Source organism: Notamacropus eugenii, chromosome 1, assembly GCF_028372415.1.
Source record: "Notamacropus eugenii isolate mMacEug1 chromosome 1, mMacEug1.pri_v2, whole genome shotgun sequence".
In the NCBI taxonomy this organism is placed as follows: domain Eukaryota; kingdom Metazoa; phylum Chordata; class Mammalia; order Diprotodontia; family Macropodidae; genus Notamacropus; species Notamacropus eugenii.
The window spans coordinates 101,638,237-101,652,814 of record NC_092872.1 but is presented as its reverse complement, the minus strand read 5'-3'; the positions used below and the strand labels follow the sequence as shown (position 1 = coordinate 101,652,814).

The 14,578-nt window shown below is 37.6% G+C and overlaps 1 protein-coding gene across 1 annotated transcript in view; it reads right to left on the bottom strand.

Moving 5' to 3' along the window:
• Positions 1-14,578, bottom strand: part of PGM5 (phosphoglucomutase 5) — a 215,362-nt gene that overhangs the window by 76,527 nt on the left and 124,257 nt on the right. The window contains exon 7 of the mRNA XM_072611005.1: positions 9,166-9,281. Within this exon, the coding sequence (XP_072467106.1) occupies positions 9,166-9,281 (116 nt within the window). The remainder of the gene's footprint in view (positions 1-9,165; positions 9,282-14,578) is intronic.

The following is a 14,578-nucleotide window of genomic DNA, read 5'->3' as shown; positions in this document are numbered from 1 at the left end:
GAAACCCTGAAATCTATAGGGCTAGTGAATTAAATTAAATTTAATCTTCTGTAGACCATGGTGTTGGGATTCTCCCACATGCTGTTAGGTTCTGGCCTGCATGATAACCTGGTGCAAGACGTCATTCCTTAGCCCCCTTTGCTGTCATGCAGACATCCTCCTTCCCTATTATTTTCTATCAGACCATAAGCAGATCGGGGAAACAATAGAATCCTAACTGGTGCACTAGCAGACTTCATGCTGCGACTTTACTGGACCCCATCTTTTTCCAGCACAGAGGTCGATAGTTTTTAGAGGATCCAAAAGGGAGTTTCAGTTTTCAGGCTGCTCAAGGAGGCTCCTGGGGACATCAGTCACAGTACTGCTGAGCTCTGGCTCACTTCATACTGCATTGCACATGTACTCAGACAGCCCATCTCCTTCAGAGAAATGGCTCTCCCAACACTGGTAATGCTGTCAACATAGCCTCCATAGCCTACTTCTGCACCCCAGCTAGTATTCTTCTGGCCAATGCTATCGAAAACACTTATCCCCCCTTTCATATAAATTCTTAAGAGTCTCTTGAAATTCAGGAAAGTTTACAAAACAGATCACAAATGAAGAAAAGGAGGCATAAGCATATGAAACCACTTACTGAGGAAATGATCATTTGAAAGACAGTGTGGATATGGAGGCAAAAGACCTCCAACAGTTCAAACACCAGTTCTGCCCAGTTTGATCTGAGGTGTGTCACTTCATTTCTCTGGCTCTCTGCTTCCTTAGACATAAAATAAGGAGATTTCCGGCAATGACCTCTAAATCCTCATTGAGTTCTAAATCTATGATCCTTTTAATACAGATTGTCAAAATGTTTGGTTCAGAACGACCTTATGGGGCAAGTAGTGACAGAGAAGGAAATCAGAGTTCAGAAAAGTTAAGTCCACCATCATATGATCATAAAGTAATGCTGGAAGAAACCTTTGAAGTCATTTAGTCTAACCTCTTTATTTTACAGATAAGGAAACTGAGACCTAGCAAGGGTAAGTCACTTGACCAAATTTACACAGCTCAGAAGTATCCAGATTGAGATTTGAACCCAAATCCACTGGCATGGAGTCCAGTGATCTTTTCACTACGCCTTTAGTCATTTCTCTTGAGAGTCGAAGTGCTACAAGGCAAATTAAGAGCATCCACAAGTTAAGTGAAAATTTCAACTTACTTAATATTTTTTTCAATAAGTAAATTCTGAATTGAGCACAACCATCCATGATGAAAAAAAAAAGAAGAGAAACCATGATCTCTGTTCTGAGGGGATCGCTCTATAGTTAATAACAACTTGAAAATTATTTATATAATAATATAATATAATATTTATATTTAATTTCATATAATATATAAATATTATATATTTATAATCATAACTGACACAAATAGATGTTAAGTTACTTGCCCAGGGACACACAACTTATAAATGTCAGAGGTGTATTTTGAACTCTGGTCTTCCTGACTCCAGGCAATACTTTATCTACTGAACTGCCTGGTGATAGAGTGGGTCAGAAATGACTATCTCCTTTAGAATATAAATTCCTTGAGGGCAGGGACTATCTTTTTGCCTTTCTTTTCATCCTAAACTCTTAGCATACTCTTTGGCACTTAATAAATGCTTCTTTACTTCACTTTCTAGCACTATGCCTTGTACATAATAGGAATTTAATAACTGTTGAATTAAGCCACTTAGAAAGCCTTTGGCAGCATTCCTCTGCTTAGAAATATCTAAAGAAACTTCACTTATTCATTAAACTAGGTTTATGGGCAGCATTTTGGGATAGTGGAAAGAGTCAAAGCGACTGAATTTGAATTAAAGGTCTGACATTTACTACCCATGTGACCTTGGGTGAGTCCCTTACACTCTCTAGGACTCAGGTTCCTCAATAGTCAAAAGAGGGAGTTGGGTTGAATGACTTCTAAGGATGCTTCCAATTTTAATTCCATGATTCTGTGGTTATTAGGAGCACCATGAAGCCTGATTTTATTATCTTTGTTCTACTTCTTACCTGTGTGACTTTGACTTTACCTCTTTAGGTCTCAGTTCTTTCATTTGTGAAATGAAGGCATTGGGATTTCCCTTCTAATTCTATACCCTAGGTAGCTATTTATTCAATACTTAATGGTAGCAAGCTGCTTTTATTTACATTATAGTTTTTTTAAATGAAATGTAGATGATGATCCTTTTCAAAGTATCATTATAATTACTAAAAAGAAATTATATTGGAGATTGTTGCAATAGAATTACTTGCAACCACTCCTACCACTACCTCTGCTACTGATACCTAGTTCTAACTTTTCCCTTTTGGTGACAGATTTTCTTGTATCCTTCTCCCTCTGATAACTCAGATGTATGGTATCCTTTGTTTTGGGTCCCTCTTTTTCTATCCCTGTTCTCCAACTCCAAGTACCCAGATGTCTCATATTAATCCTCAAGCTTTCCTCTGAATAAGTCAAAATGTTGCCTACACTACAGACTATTGCTTTTAGCATTACTAGACTTTGTGACTCTTTGGGGAATGCCCCTAAGTTCCAGGATGGATGGAATGGACTGAGATATCTATGAAATAAATGACAAGCACAGCAGATGGTGCTGATTTTTCTCACTATTCCAAACTTGCTATCACCAGTGGATATAGCACAACTCAGAAAGGTGTCAGAAGACATGACTTTAATTCTCAGCCCTAATAATGACTTGCCTGTGACCTTAAAATCATATGCCTAACTTCTATGCCTTAGTGTCTTAGAGCTAATAGCAACTACCAATCCTATTTCTCACCCAACTGCTATAAGACTTTATTCTGCCACTGGACTTCAATAACTCTGAAAGAGAGTAAAACTGACAACTTTGTGCAACTTTGCCTCACTTAAATGCAATTCATGGGCAAGTCAAGACATCATCTTTTAATGTCATTAGTCCTTTTAGAAAACAAAGGACAAATAAATAATAACAACAACTGTAAGACTCTATAAAGATAAAATCCTATCTGGCAAAGGGGAGGAGGAGGAAAAATAATAAATTTACATAATAACTTGGTTGTATGTTTGAAGGGCATCACAAGTTGTACACGGCAGATATGCAGTTTCATGTGCAATCATCTTTTTTATTGTACTTTTATGGAAATGCTTGCTTTGTTCTGTGAATTGAAGATAAAATAAATTTGAAATACAAAATAAAAAAATAAATGAAATGTATGAAGACAAAACAAAAAATAAAGTTACTTCTATTGTAAAATGTTAGTGGAATAGGAAGATCTTCCCTGTCCATTAATAGACCTGTGTGACTTGCTTTGAGCTCTACCCCAGCTCACAGCTGTGCTACAGCCTGAGTCACATGGAACCCATTGTAGGAGGAGCTTGCCCAATGGAAAAAGAGTGGGAGGAGCTTGCCCAATAGAATGGTAACTGAAGTAGAACGTTGGGGAGAGAGAAGCAAGGGTGAGCAGGGTGTAGGGAGGAATTTTGCCTAGGGAAACTTGTTCCTGGACAGACTTAACAGAAAGAATGCTTAAGATCTTGGCATTCTGGGTTGGCAATGAGTGCCTTGCTAAATCTTACCTTCTGGTATCTTAATAGTGATGCTCTAAATAAATATTTTGGTTTTGCCTTTGAGGAAGAGAGTTTATTATATTTTGCGAATCTACTCTGGAAATACATATGCACATTCATAGCAGCTGCTATGGGTATCACATTGGCATTATGTATGGGAAGGCATTCATTATATGAAACTGAGTAAAGTATCACATTATCACAGATTTAGAGTTGGAAGGGACTTTGGAGGTCACTGAGTTCATCCTCCTCATTTTAAAGATGAGGAAGTTGAAGCTCAGAGTTTAAGTGACTTTCCCAGTTACACAGCTGATCAGTCATAAATGGTTTGGATGGATGGTTTAGCAGCCTGAGAAGGAAAATGCCCAATTAGACATCCTAAGGTCTCATATAGACCCCTAAGATGTGATGACTGCATGAAACACAAAGTAACACTGTACTGTCATACCAACTATACTTGATGATTTGAGCTCCAAATACTCATAGATGTAGATGCCAAGAGTTGTGTGTGTGTTCATCCTTCATTGCCAAAGAAGACCATGCCATCAGAGAAATAATGACATGACTTGCACTTGACTTTGTTTTGAGGGAGGGAGGGCTGTGCAGGTCACCAGCCTCACTTCTCTTCCAGAGCCATCTGAATCCAGTGACCAGATATTCATCAGGATGACTGGAGATGACCCAGGATGAGGCAATTGGGGTTAAGTGACTTGCCCAAGGTCACACAGCTAGTGGGTGTCAAGTGTCTGAGGTGAGATTTGAACTCAGGTCTTCCTGACTCCTGCACTGGTGCTCTATCCACTGTACCACCTAGCTGTCCCCTTGACACCAAGAGTTATGGTGAAATTGATAGAGCATTGGATTTGGAATCAGAAAAACAGAACCCATCCCATCTCTGCAATTTAATAAATGTTTTCTCTGGGTTCTGGTCCTAATTCCGTATACTGTGCCATACACCATGCCATAGCAGCCTTCTCACCCTGAAAGTTCAATCTGCCTCTTGCAGTCTCCTCATCTTGGAAACTGACTCTGCTTTTGACTTTCTCACCCTAAGAAAACACTCTGGGGGGCGGAGCCAAGATGGCGTAGTAGAAAGACGCACATACACATAGCTCCGAACCCACAACCCATAGAACAACTACAAAGAAGTAACTCACGGCGAATTCTGCACCCAGAGGCCACAGAACATTGGAGCGAGGGAGATTTCTGTTCTGGAGAGACCTGCAAACCTCTCGTAAAAGGTCCTTCGTGCTGCGGACTGGGCGCCGGGACTGGGAGCTGAGTACAGCCCTGCCGTGGCCGCGGCACCGAGAGGAACAGATCCGAGCGGGCTTCAGGGACGGGATCTCCAGCGGCCGCACAAGTACCTCCATCCACAGGTGACGGGGGTCTGTGAGAGAGTCCCTTTGGTGAGTCGAGGGGGGAGTGGGGTGCCCCCATGGCTCGGGCCCCCTCGGGAGACAGAAGCTGAGGGGCAGCGGCAAACCAGGGCTCTCCAAGCAGGCAGGAGCCTGGATCCATTGTTGAAGGTCTGTGCATAAACTCCCTGAGGGAACTGAGCCTGAGAGGCAGCCCTGCCCTCACCTGAGCATCTGAATTTAATCTCACACTGAATAGCAGCCCTGCCCCCGCCCAAAGCCCTGAGGCTGGAAGCAGCATTTGAATCTCAGACCCCAAACACTGGCTGGGAGGATCAGGAGGTGAGGTGGGTGTGAGGAAAATATTCAGAGGTCAAGTCACTGGCTGGGAAAATGCCCAGAAAAGGGAAAAGAAATAAGACTATAGAAGGTTACTTTCTTGGTGAACAGGCATTTCCTCCCTTCCTTTCTGATGAGGAAGAGCAATGCTTACCATCAGGCAAAGACACAGAAATCAAGGCTTCTGTGTCCCAGCCCACTCAATGGGCACAGGCCATGGAAGAGCTCAAAAAGAATTTTGAAAATCAAGTTAGAGAGGTGGAGGAAAAGCTGGGAAGAGAAATGAGAGACATGAAGTCAAAGCATGAACAGCAAATCAGCTCCCTGCTAAAGGAGACCCAAAAAAATGTTGAAGAAAATAACACCTTGAAAACTAGCCTAACTCAATTGGCAAAAGAGGTTCAAAAAGCCAATGAGGAGAAGAATGCTTTCAAAAGCAGAATTAGCCAAATGGAAAAGGAAATTCAAAAGCTCACTGAAGAAAATAGTTCTTTCAAAATTAGAATGGAACAGATGGAGGCTAATGACTTTATGAGAAACCAAGAAATCACAAAACAAAACCAAAAGAATGAAAAAATGGAAGATAATGTGAAATATCTCATTGGAAAAACAACTGACCTGGAAAATAGAGCCAGGAGAGACAATTTAAAAATTATGGGCCTACCTGAAGGCCATGATCAGAAAAAGAGCCTAGACGTCATCTTTCATGAAATTATCAATGAAAACTGCCCTGAGATTCTAGAACCAGAGGGCAAAATAAATATTCAAGGAATCCACAGAACACCGCCTGAAAGAGATCCAAAAAGAGAAACTCCTAGGAACATTGTGGCCAAATTCCAGAACTCCCAGGTGAAAGAGAAAATATTGCAAGCAGCTAGAAAGAAACAATTCAAGTATTGTGGAAATACAATCAGGATAACACAAGATCTAGCAGCTTCTACATTAAGGGATCGAAGGGCATGGAATAGGATATTCCAGAAGTCAAAGGAACTAGGACTAAAACCAAGAATCACCTACCCAGCAAAACTGAGTATAATACTTCAGGGGAAAAATTGGTCTTTCAATGAAATAGAGGATTTTCAAGCATTCTTGATGAAAAGACCAGAGCTGAAAAGAAAATTTGACTTCCAAACACAAGAATGAAGAGAACCATGAAAAGGTGAACAGCAAAGAGAAGTCATAAGGGACTTACTAAAGTTGAACTGTTTACATTCCTACATGGAAAGACAATATTTGTAACTCTTGAAACATTTCAGTATCTGGGTACTGGGTGGGATTACACACACACACATGCACACACGCACACACACATAGAGACAGAGTGCACAGAGTGAATTGAAGAGGATGGGATCATATCTTAAAAAAAAATGAAATCAAGCAGTGAGAGAGAAAGATATTGGGAGGAGAAAGGGAGAATTGAATGGGGCAAATTATCTCTCATAAAAGAGGCAAGCAAAAGACTCATTAGTGGAGGGATAAAGAGGGGAGGTGAGAGAAAAACATGAAGTCTACTCTCATCACATTCCACTAAAGGAAAGAATAAAATGCCTACTCATTTTGGTATGAAAACCTATCTTACAATACAGGAAAGTGGAGGATAAGGGGATAAGCAGAGTGGGGGGGGATGATAGAAGGGAGGGCATGGGGAGGAGAGTGCAATTTGAGGTCAACACTCATGGGGAGGGATAGGATCAAAAGAGAATAGAAGTAATGGGGGACAGGATAGGATGGAGGGAAATATAGTTAGTCCTATACAACACAACTATTATGGAAGTCATTTGCAAAACTACACAGATTTGGCCTATATTGAATTGCTTGCCTTCCAAAGGGAAGGGGTGGAGAGGGAGGGAGCTAAAGAAGTTGGAACTCAAAGTGTTAGGATCAGCTGTAATGTTCTTACCACTAGGAAATAAGAAATACAGGTAAAGGGGTATAGAAAGCTATCTGGCCCTACAGGACAAAAGAGAAGACAGAGACAAGGGCAGAGAGGGATGATAGAAGAGAGAGCAGATTGGTCATAGGGGCAATTAGAATGCTTGGCGTTTGGGGGGGGAGGGGAGAAAAGGGGAAAAATTTGAAACCCAAAATTTTGTGAAAATGAATGTTAAAAGCTAAATAAAAAAAAAAATATTGGAAAAAAAATAAAAAAAAAATAAAAAAAAAAAAAGAAAACACTCTGCCCCTATAACCCTTCCTTTGATTGGCTGGTTCCTCCTAAAACCTCCATTTTAGAAAAATGCTCAGGCTAGCCCTCTTCATTCTTCTTAGAACTCTTCTCCCATTGGAATATATGCTTCTTGCGGGCAGAAACGATCTTTCTTTCTGCTTCTATTTGTTTTCCCATTGCCTGGCATATACATCGAGCACTTAATAAATACTTGTTGCCTTGACTAGTAGCTCTGTGGCCATGGGCAATTATTTAACTTCTGGAACCACAGCTTTTATCCATAAGACTGGTATTAATAATTATTGTAGTATTTTTTTCCCAGGGTTATTGTGAGCAGCTCAAAAGATAACCTGCGTAGAAGTATTTTGCATACTTTTAAGCATCATATGAAAGTCTATGGCTATTTTTTACAATATTACACTTTTCAACTTGTGTTTGAGACTGGGCACAGGAAAAACTATGGAACTTGGGTGAACCTAAGCAGTGAGATCAGACCTAAATAAAAACCTAAGTACTTAAGAGAAAGTATTTAACAGAGATTTACATCATGTGTATTAGAAACACTGACTAAGGATGGGCTGCCTTGCTCTCCCTCCCTCCGTCCCTCCCATGCAGATCAGCCTAAAATTTCCAGGGACTAAAGGTATTTGGTAAGACTAGCAAATACTCAAGAATGAAATCACTTGGAATTCAACCTCACTGAACTATGAAAAGCAACCTCAGGCTGAGCTAAGGAAGTTTACTAATTTGGCTAAAACTCAGCCACACCATTCAAAGGAGATCATTGCACTGGATTATTTTTTTTTTTAATAAAAGGAGAAATAGGATGAAGAAAAGGTTGAAACAAACTTTAGCAGCCACATCCCACTCAGATGTACTGATGCTCAAAAGAAGGGATTCTAAGGCATGCCCTTAAGTGGCAGGTCACTGTTGCAAATGAACATACACACACACACACACACACATATATAATATACATATACATATACACACATACACAATTATATGTATGAATTTATGTATGTGCATCTGTGTGTTTGTGTGTAAGCATGTGCCTATATACAAACATGTATAGATGCATGTGTGTATGTATGTATACAGATCTCCAGGCCTCAGAGTCAGGGAATCTCAGGAAGACACATGATATTCTTGCCAAATATCCTTCATAATAATAAAGGATGAATGAACAAATGAAAAGGATGTATTAAGTACCTGTTACATATCAGACATTGTACTAAGCACTGAGGCTACAAATTAAGCAAACAAGACAATCCTTGACTTCAAGGAACTTATATTCTAATAGGGGACAAGAAAACACATAAAGAGGAAATAGAAGAGGGGAGGGTAATAACTGCTTCAGTGGTACTGTCTGGAAATACCCAGGAGATAAATGAAGATCTATATGAAATCTCTGGCTTATAAAGTACTTTCTTCATGCCAACTCTACAAAATTATCTTATATAGTATAATTATATTCCATTATATATTCATATATTAGTATATGTATATATATGTATATGCATGTGTATATATGTTTATGGGCATGTATGTGTACCTATGCTATATATGAGGAAACATATGCTCAGAAGGATTAAGTGACTTTTCCACAGACACACAGATATTAAGTATCATTGGTTGGAATGGGACCCAGATTTTTTTTTTCCAAATCCAGTGCTCTTTCTATTATCCCATGTTGCCTTTCATAAAATCAGGTATAAAAATGCTTACCTGTACCAAAGCTTTCTTCCCCACACAGAGAACACCTTCCTGAGTCCATCAGATTGGAGAAAAATCGCCAGCCTGCTGGGGTCTCATATACAGGGACTTTCAGTGACTTGGCCACCCTAAAAAAGAAAGAAAGAAAGAAAGAAAGAAAGAAAGAAAGAAAGAAAGAAAGAAAGAAAGAAAGAAAGAAAGAAAGAAAGAAAGGAAGGAAGGAAGGAAGGAAGGAAGGAAGGAAGGAAGGAAGGAAGGAAGGAAGGAAGGAAGGAAGGAAGGAAGGAAGGAAGGAAGGAAGAAAGGAAGAAAGGAAGAAAGGAAGAAAGAAAGGAAGAAAGGAAGAAAGGAAGAAAGGAAGGAAGGAAGGAAGGAAGGAAGGAAGGAAGGAAGGAAGGAAGGAAGGAAGGAAGGAAGGAAGGAAGAAAGAAAGAAAGAAAGAAAGAAAGAAAGAAAGAAAGAAAGAAAGAAAGAAAGAAAGAAAGAAAGAAAGAAAAAATAATAGGCAGTTAATTCATATACTCCTTTCCCTTTTCTCTGGGCAGATAAAAGTGTCCCGAAATTACTGGACCAGTACCTGTTGTGGATAAACTTAGAGGCATCAATTGATAAATTTCATCTATGTGGTGAAAAAAGTGTTAGATTTAGAAGTCAAGTAAATTGGAGATCAGACCTCACCTCTGACATTTAATAAGCCTGTGATCATAGACATAATTTCTCCATACCACAGTTCCCTTATCCACAGAATGGGAATAATAATATCTGCAGAAATTAACTCACAGAGCTGTTGTGGAGATAAACCATGATAACGTATGTAAATCACTTTGTAAGCCTTCAAGCACTATATAGATGCTTTATTAAATTAATTGTTATTGTCATTATTATAAATTTCAGGATATCATGCTATGGTGTAGGAGGTAAAAGTGGTTAATTCAACCAATAAAATGTACATCTGAATTGAACATTATTTTTTCCACTATTTTGTTGATTTAGAAATAAAAAAATTTCCCGAAGGACTATTTTACCTGCATTCCATAAGTCTGGGTGCACTGTCTCATTGTTGCACATTATTTAATAACATTTTCTATTGTTTCTATGATTTGTCCTTTGACCCATCAATTCTTTAGGATTTAATTATTTAGTGTCTCATTGATTTTTAATATTTTAAATCCTTTATTGAATTTTTATCCAAACCTAACTATCTATCATCATCACATCCCAGTGAGAAGTAGAGTGAGAAGTAGAGTCAGGTTTCTCTCTGATGTGCCAACAGTGATTCAGTAAGGTTAGGACAGGAATTTTTGGAATTTCAGGAAATTTTAGAAATACTGAAAACTGGTAAGAAAGGAAGACTTCAGATTTCTATGAAAGATAAATAATTCTGTGTCTTTCAAAAGAGGGTGGGGCATGGAAATTCCACATCTTTAATATCACATCAAAGATTCAAACCACCAGTCTGAAACGACAAAATTAAGGGTTGGTCATTGTTTTTATGATTTAGCATGAGTCAGGATTTCCTAATCTAACCAGACTCACAGCTGCTTCAAAAGCAGTCCTGTGTACTTTCTGCAAAAAGAGAATCTTTAGTTATCTTCAATGAATCATTTTATTACAGCTTTTTATTGGCTTGTGGCTAAATCCACCTCTCCAATGATCCTAGGCCCCAATTTTAGAGGGACATAGTAAGCCAGAGCTCTTTATTTTAGTAAAATCAAATGTATTCATAAAAAATAGAATTGCAAGAATACATTTCTTTTAGGAAGAAGTTTTAGGTATAGTTTATGTAAATTTAGATTAAATATCTCTCAGAGAAGTAGACTGAGGATGATTGATAGTACATCTCATTTCAGAAAAGCAAGCTCCAATTCCATCTCTGTATCACCCAAATTTCATTTCTTTCTAGGATCAAATTCATGAAACTTGTTTTAATTCTGGGATATCAGTTTACTCTAAAATTACTCTGCATCGTTCTGCTCATTCATATTTTTCCTAATATTATTTATTGTCATACCCCTTCTTACAATAAGCTGTGACCCTGAAATACCATTCTTGGGATTATCCTTCAATCCCTTATGTACAAAGATGATGGATTGTTTTAGGCTACATTTTGCAAGAGGATTGTTAATAAGTAATTCAAAATGCTTCTGGAACCCTACTACATAGCAGTGCCCTTCACACTGAATTAGTAGCCAAATGATGGTCCTATTTATTTTCATATCAGCTGTCTACCCCTGAAGAGATTCTGGTGAGTCAATGGTGTTCAACCTTTCCAGACTGCTTTTAAAAGTAGTAGCAGAAAATTGGCTATGGTAAAAGAAGTGTTGAAGGTCAAAGTTGTAGAGCATATATATAAATAGAATCATAAAATCTTGGGGTAGGCAGGAACATCAGAGGTCATTTCTAACAACTGCCTACCCTGTGCAGAAATCTAGTAGACAAAATGCCTAACAGGTGGCCGTTTATCCAACCTCTATTTGAACATTTCTGCTGTTGGACAGTTCTAATAATATTTTTTTAAAGTCCCCCTTATATCGAACCAAAATCTATCTCCCTACTTCTTCCTACTGGTCCTAAATTCTGCCCTCTGGAGTAATGCAGACTAAGTCTACTACTCTTTCCTCAGATTAAGCCCCACCAGCGCTTTCAACCATTTCTCATATGACAGTTTTCATCATTCTCACTATTCTGGCACCTCTTCTCCACATGTGCTCCATTTTGACAAGTGTACCTAAATCGAACACAATGTTCATCTTCTGTTTCAAACAGGAATACTTCAAAGGATCTGTGTTTTTACCAGAGGGTGCAATCCTTCAACCAACCCCCCTACATCTGCTCTTAAAAAAATAGAGTAGGCAAAAATAAATAAATAAATCGTTACTTGATGACCAAAGTAGTGGAGACAAGACTCATTGAAATTGGTGAGGCTGGCTGTTGGATACCAGACAGCCAGTCTGAAGAGTGTACTCTATTATATAACCTTGAAAATCATTATGACTTTGAGCAGCCACAGAGTTGGCTTATATGGAGCTTATGGTTAACTACAAATCTTTTTATGTGAAATTCCATCACCCTCCTCTATCTTGTACTGATGAAGTTGATTTTTTTAAAACTTAAATACAGGACATTGCATTCATCTCCATTAAACTTCATTATGTTTCTTCCAACCCATCATTGCATCCTTTAGATATGATTTAGGAACTTAATTCCATCATTCATGTTATTGCTATTTTTCCCAGTTTGGTATCATCTGCAAAACTAAAAATATGTGCCTTCATCTAGATCACTGATAAAAACACTCAGTAAAATAAATCCAAAGATATGTCACTAAAAATCACTCTTCGGTTTGACATTGATCTATTGATCAATTAACATAACTACTTATTAATTAATATCTATTAATGTTATTGAGCATTTGTTGTAGCATCTGTTGATCAATTCTATTTTAGCAAAGTTCTTCAACCAACCATGAATCTATCCAGAGTATTATCATCCCTCTGACCCAGCAATTCCACTCTTTGGACTATTTCAAAAGATAATTAGGGGAAAGGGGAAAGAATCTGTATGTTCCAAAATGTTTACAGCATCTTTGTCTGTGGTAACAAAGAGCTGGAAATTGCAGGGATGCTCATCAATTGCAGAATGGCTGAACAAATTGTGGTATATGATTATGATAGAATACTACTGTGCTTTGAGGAATGATGAGCTCATGGAAAGACTTGCACAAAACAATGAAGAAATGAAATGAACAGAATCAAGAAAACATTGTATGGAGTAAGCAATATTATTTTAAGAATGACTTTGAACAAGTAAGTTATTTTTCTATTATAAATATCCAAATTAACTATAAAGGCCATATGAAGAAAGACACTACCTGTACAAAGAAAAAGAATCAATAAATAGAAGTATATATAGAATAATTTCACACACACATATGTATACCTATTTGTGTCTAATGGTAATCATCCCTAGGACAGGGTAGGTGGAAGGAAGAAAAAAAGAAATTTACATGATAATTTTGTTGCATATTTGAAAGAAACAGAAAGTTGTGTATAGTAGATTTGCAGTTTCATGTATAATCATCTTTTTATTGTACTATGTTATGGAAATGCTAGTTTTATTCCATAAATTAAAAATAAAATTCAAGTTAAAAATTAATGGAGATGAGGTTAGCATGATTTATTCTTTGTGAGCCTATGTTAGCTTCTAGTGATCACAGTTTTCCTTATTTCAAGCTAATCACTAAACTTTAAATTTTCAGATCTTTCACATGCTACCAAAAATTTACTTTTTCACAAATGAAAAAAGTAGAAACCTGATTTATGTGTCATAAAAATCATATCCCCTTAACATGCTTTTTGCTTTCCCATATCTGTGTCTCTGCCTAGAGTACCCACCTTGCCATCTTCATCTATTATAAAAATATTCACTTGACAATCTCCAGTTCATTGTCACCTCTCAAATGAAATCTTACCTTGTCACTCTTGTCACCAGCCAGAAGTGATCCACCACATTTCTTTAAACTACCACAACAGGTCAAATAAACCAAAGGATACTAAGTACTGGATAAAAATCATCTCTTTGACAAAAATTTCTGAGAATACCAGAAAGCAAGCAGGAAGAAATTAGGTTTGGATCATCATTTTAGATCATCTACCACAATAAGTTTCAAATAGATACATGGTCTAAATATAAAAAATCACAAATAGAAAAAAATTAGAGGAAAATGGAAAGAGATATTTTAGAATACTCTGATTAGTGGGAGAATTCTTAACTAAATAAAGACAGAGATAAAATGACCAATTTCAATCATAAAATTGAAAAGCTTTTGTATGAACAGAATCAATGCAGCTAGAATTAGAAGAGTAGTTGATTGGGAAAAACACTGTTGCAAATGTCTTTGATAAAGGTCTGATATCCAAGACATTTATTTAATAGAAATGTATAACAACCAGCTATTTCCCAATGGTCAAAGGACAGGAATAGGTAATTCTTAAAAGAAATGTAAGCTTTCTCCAACAACATAAAAGAAATGCTTCAAATCACGAATAAAATAAGAAATGCAAGTTAAAACTCCACTAAGATTTCACCTCACATCTAGTCAGATTGACAAAGACGGAAAAAGATATAAGTGGTAAACACTGAAGGAGCTATAAAGACAGGCATGTTAATGGACTGTTGGAGTTATGAATCATTCTAATCATTCTGGAAAACAATTTATAATTACAAAATCACTAAAATGTATGGATATTTTGATGCTACAGGACCACTGCTCTATATACTCCCCTGAGGAGTTAAAGAATAAGGAAAATTACCCCTATGTGAGTCTGATAGCAAAGCATGCCTCCCACCTCTCAGAAGTGATGGCTTAGTGGTTCATAATTAGGCATATATTTTCAGACAGAGTTAATATGCCAACTTGTTTTGC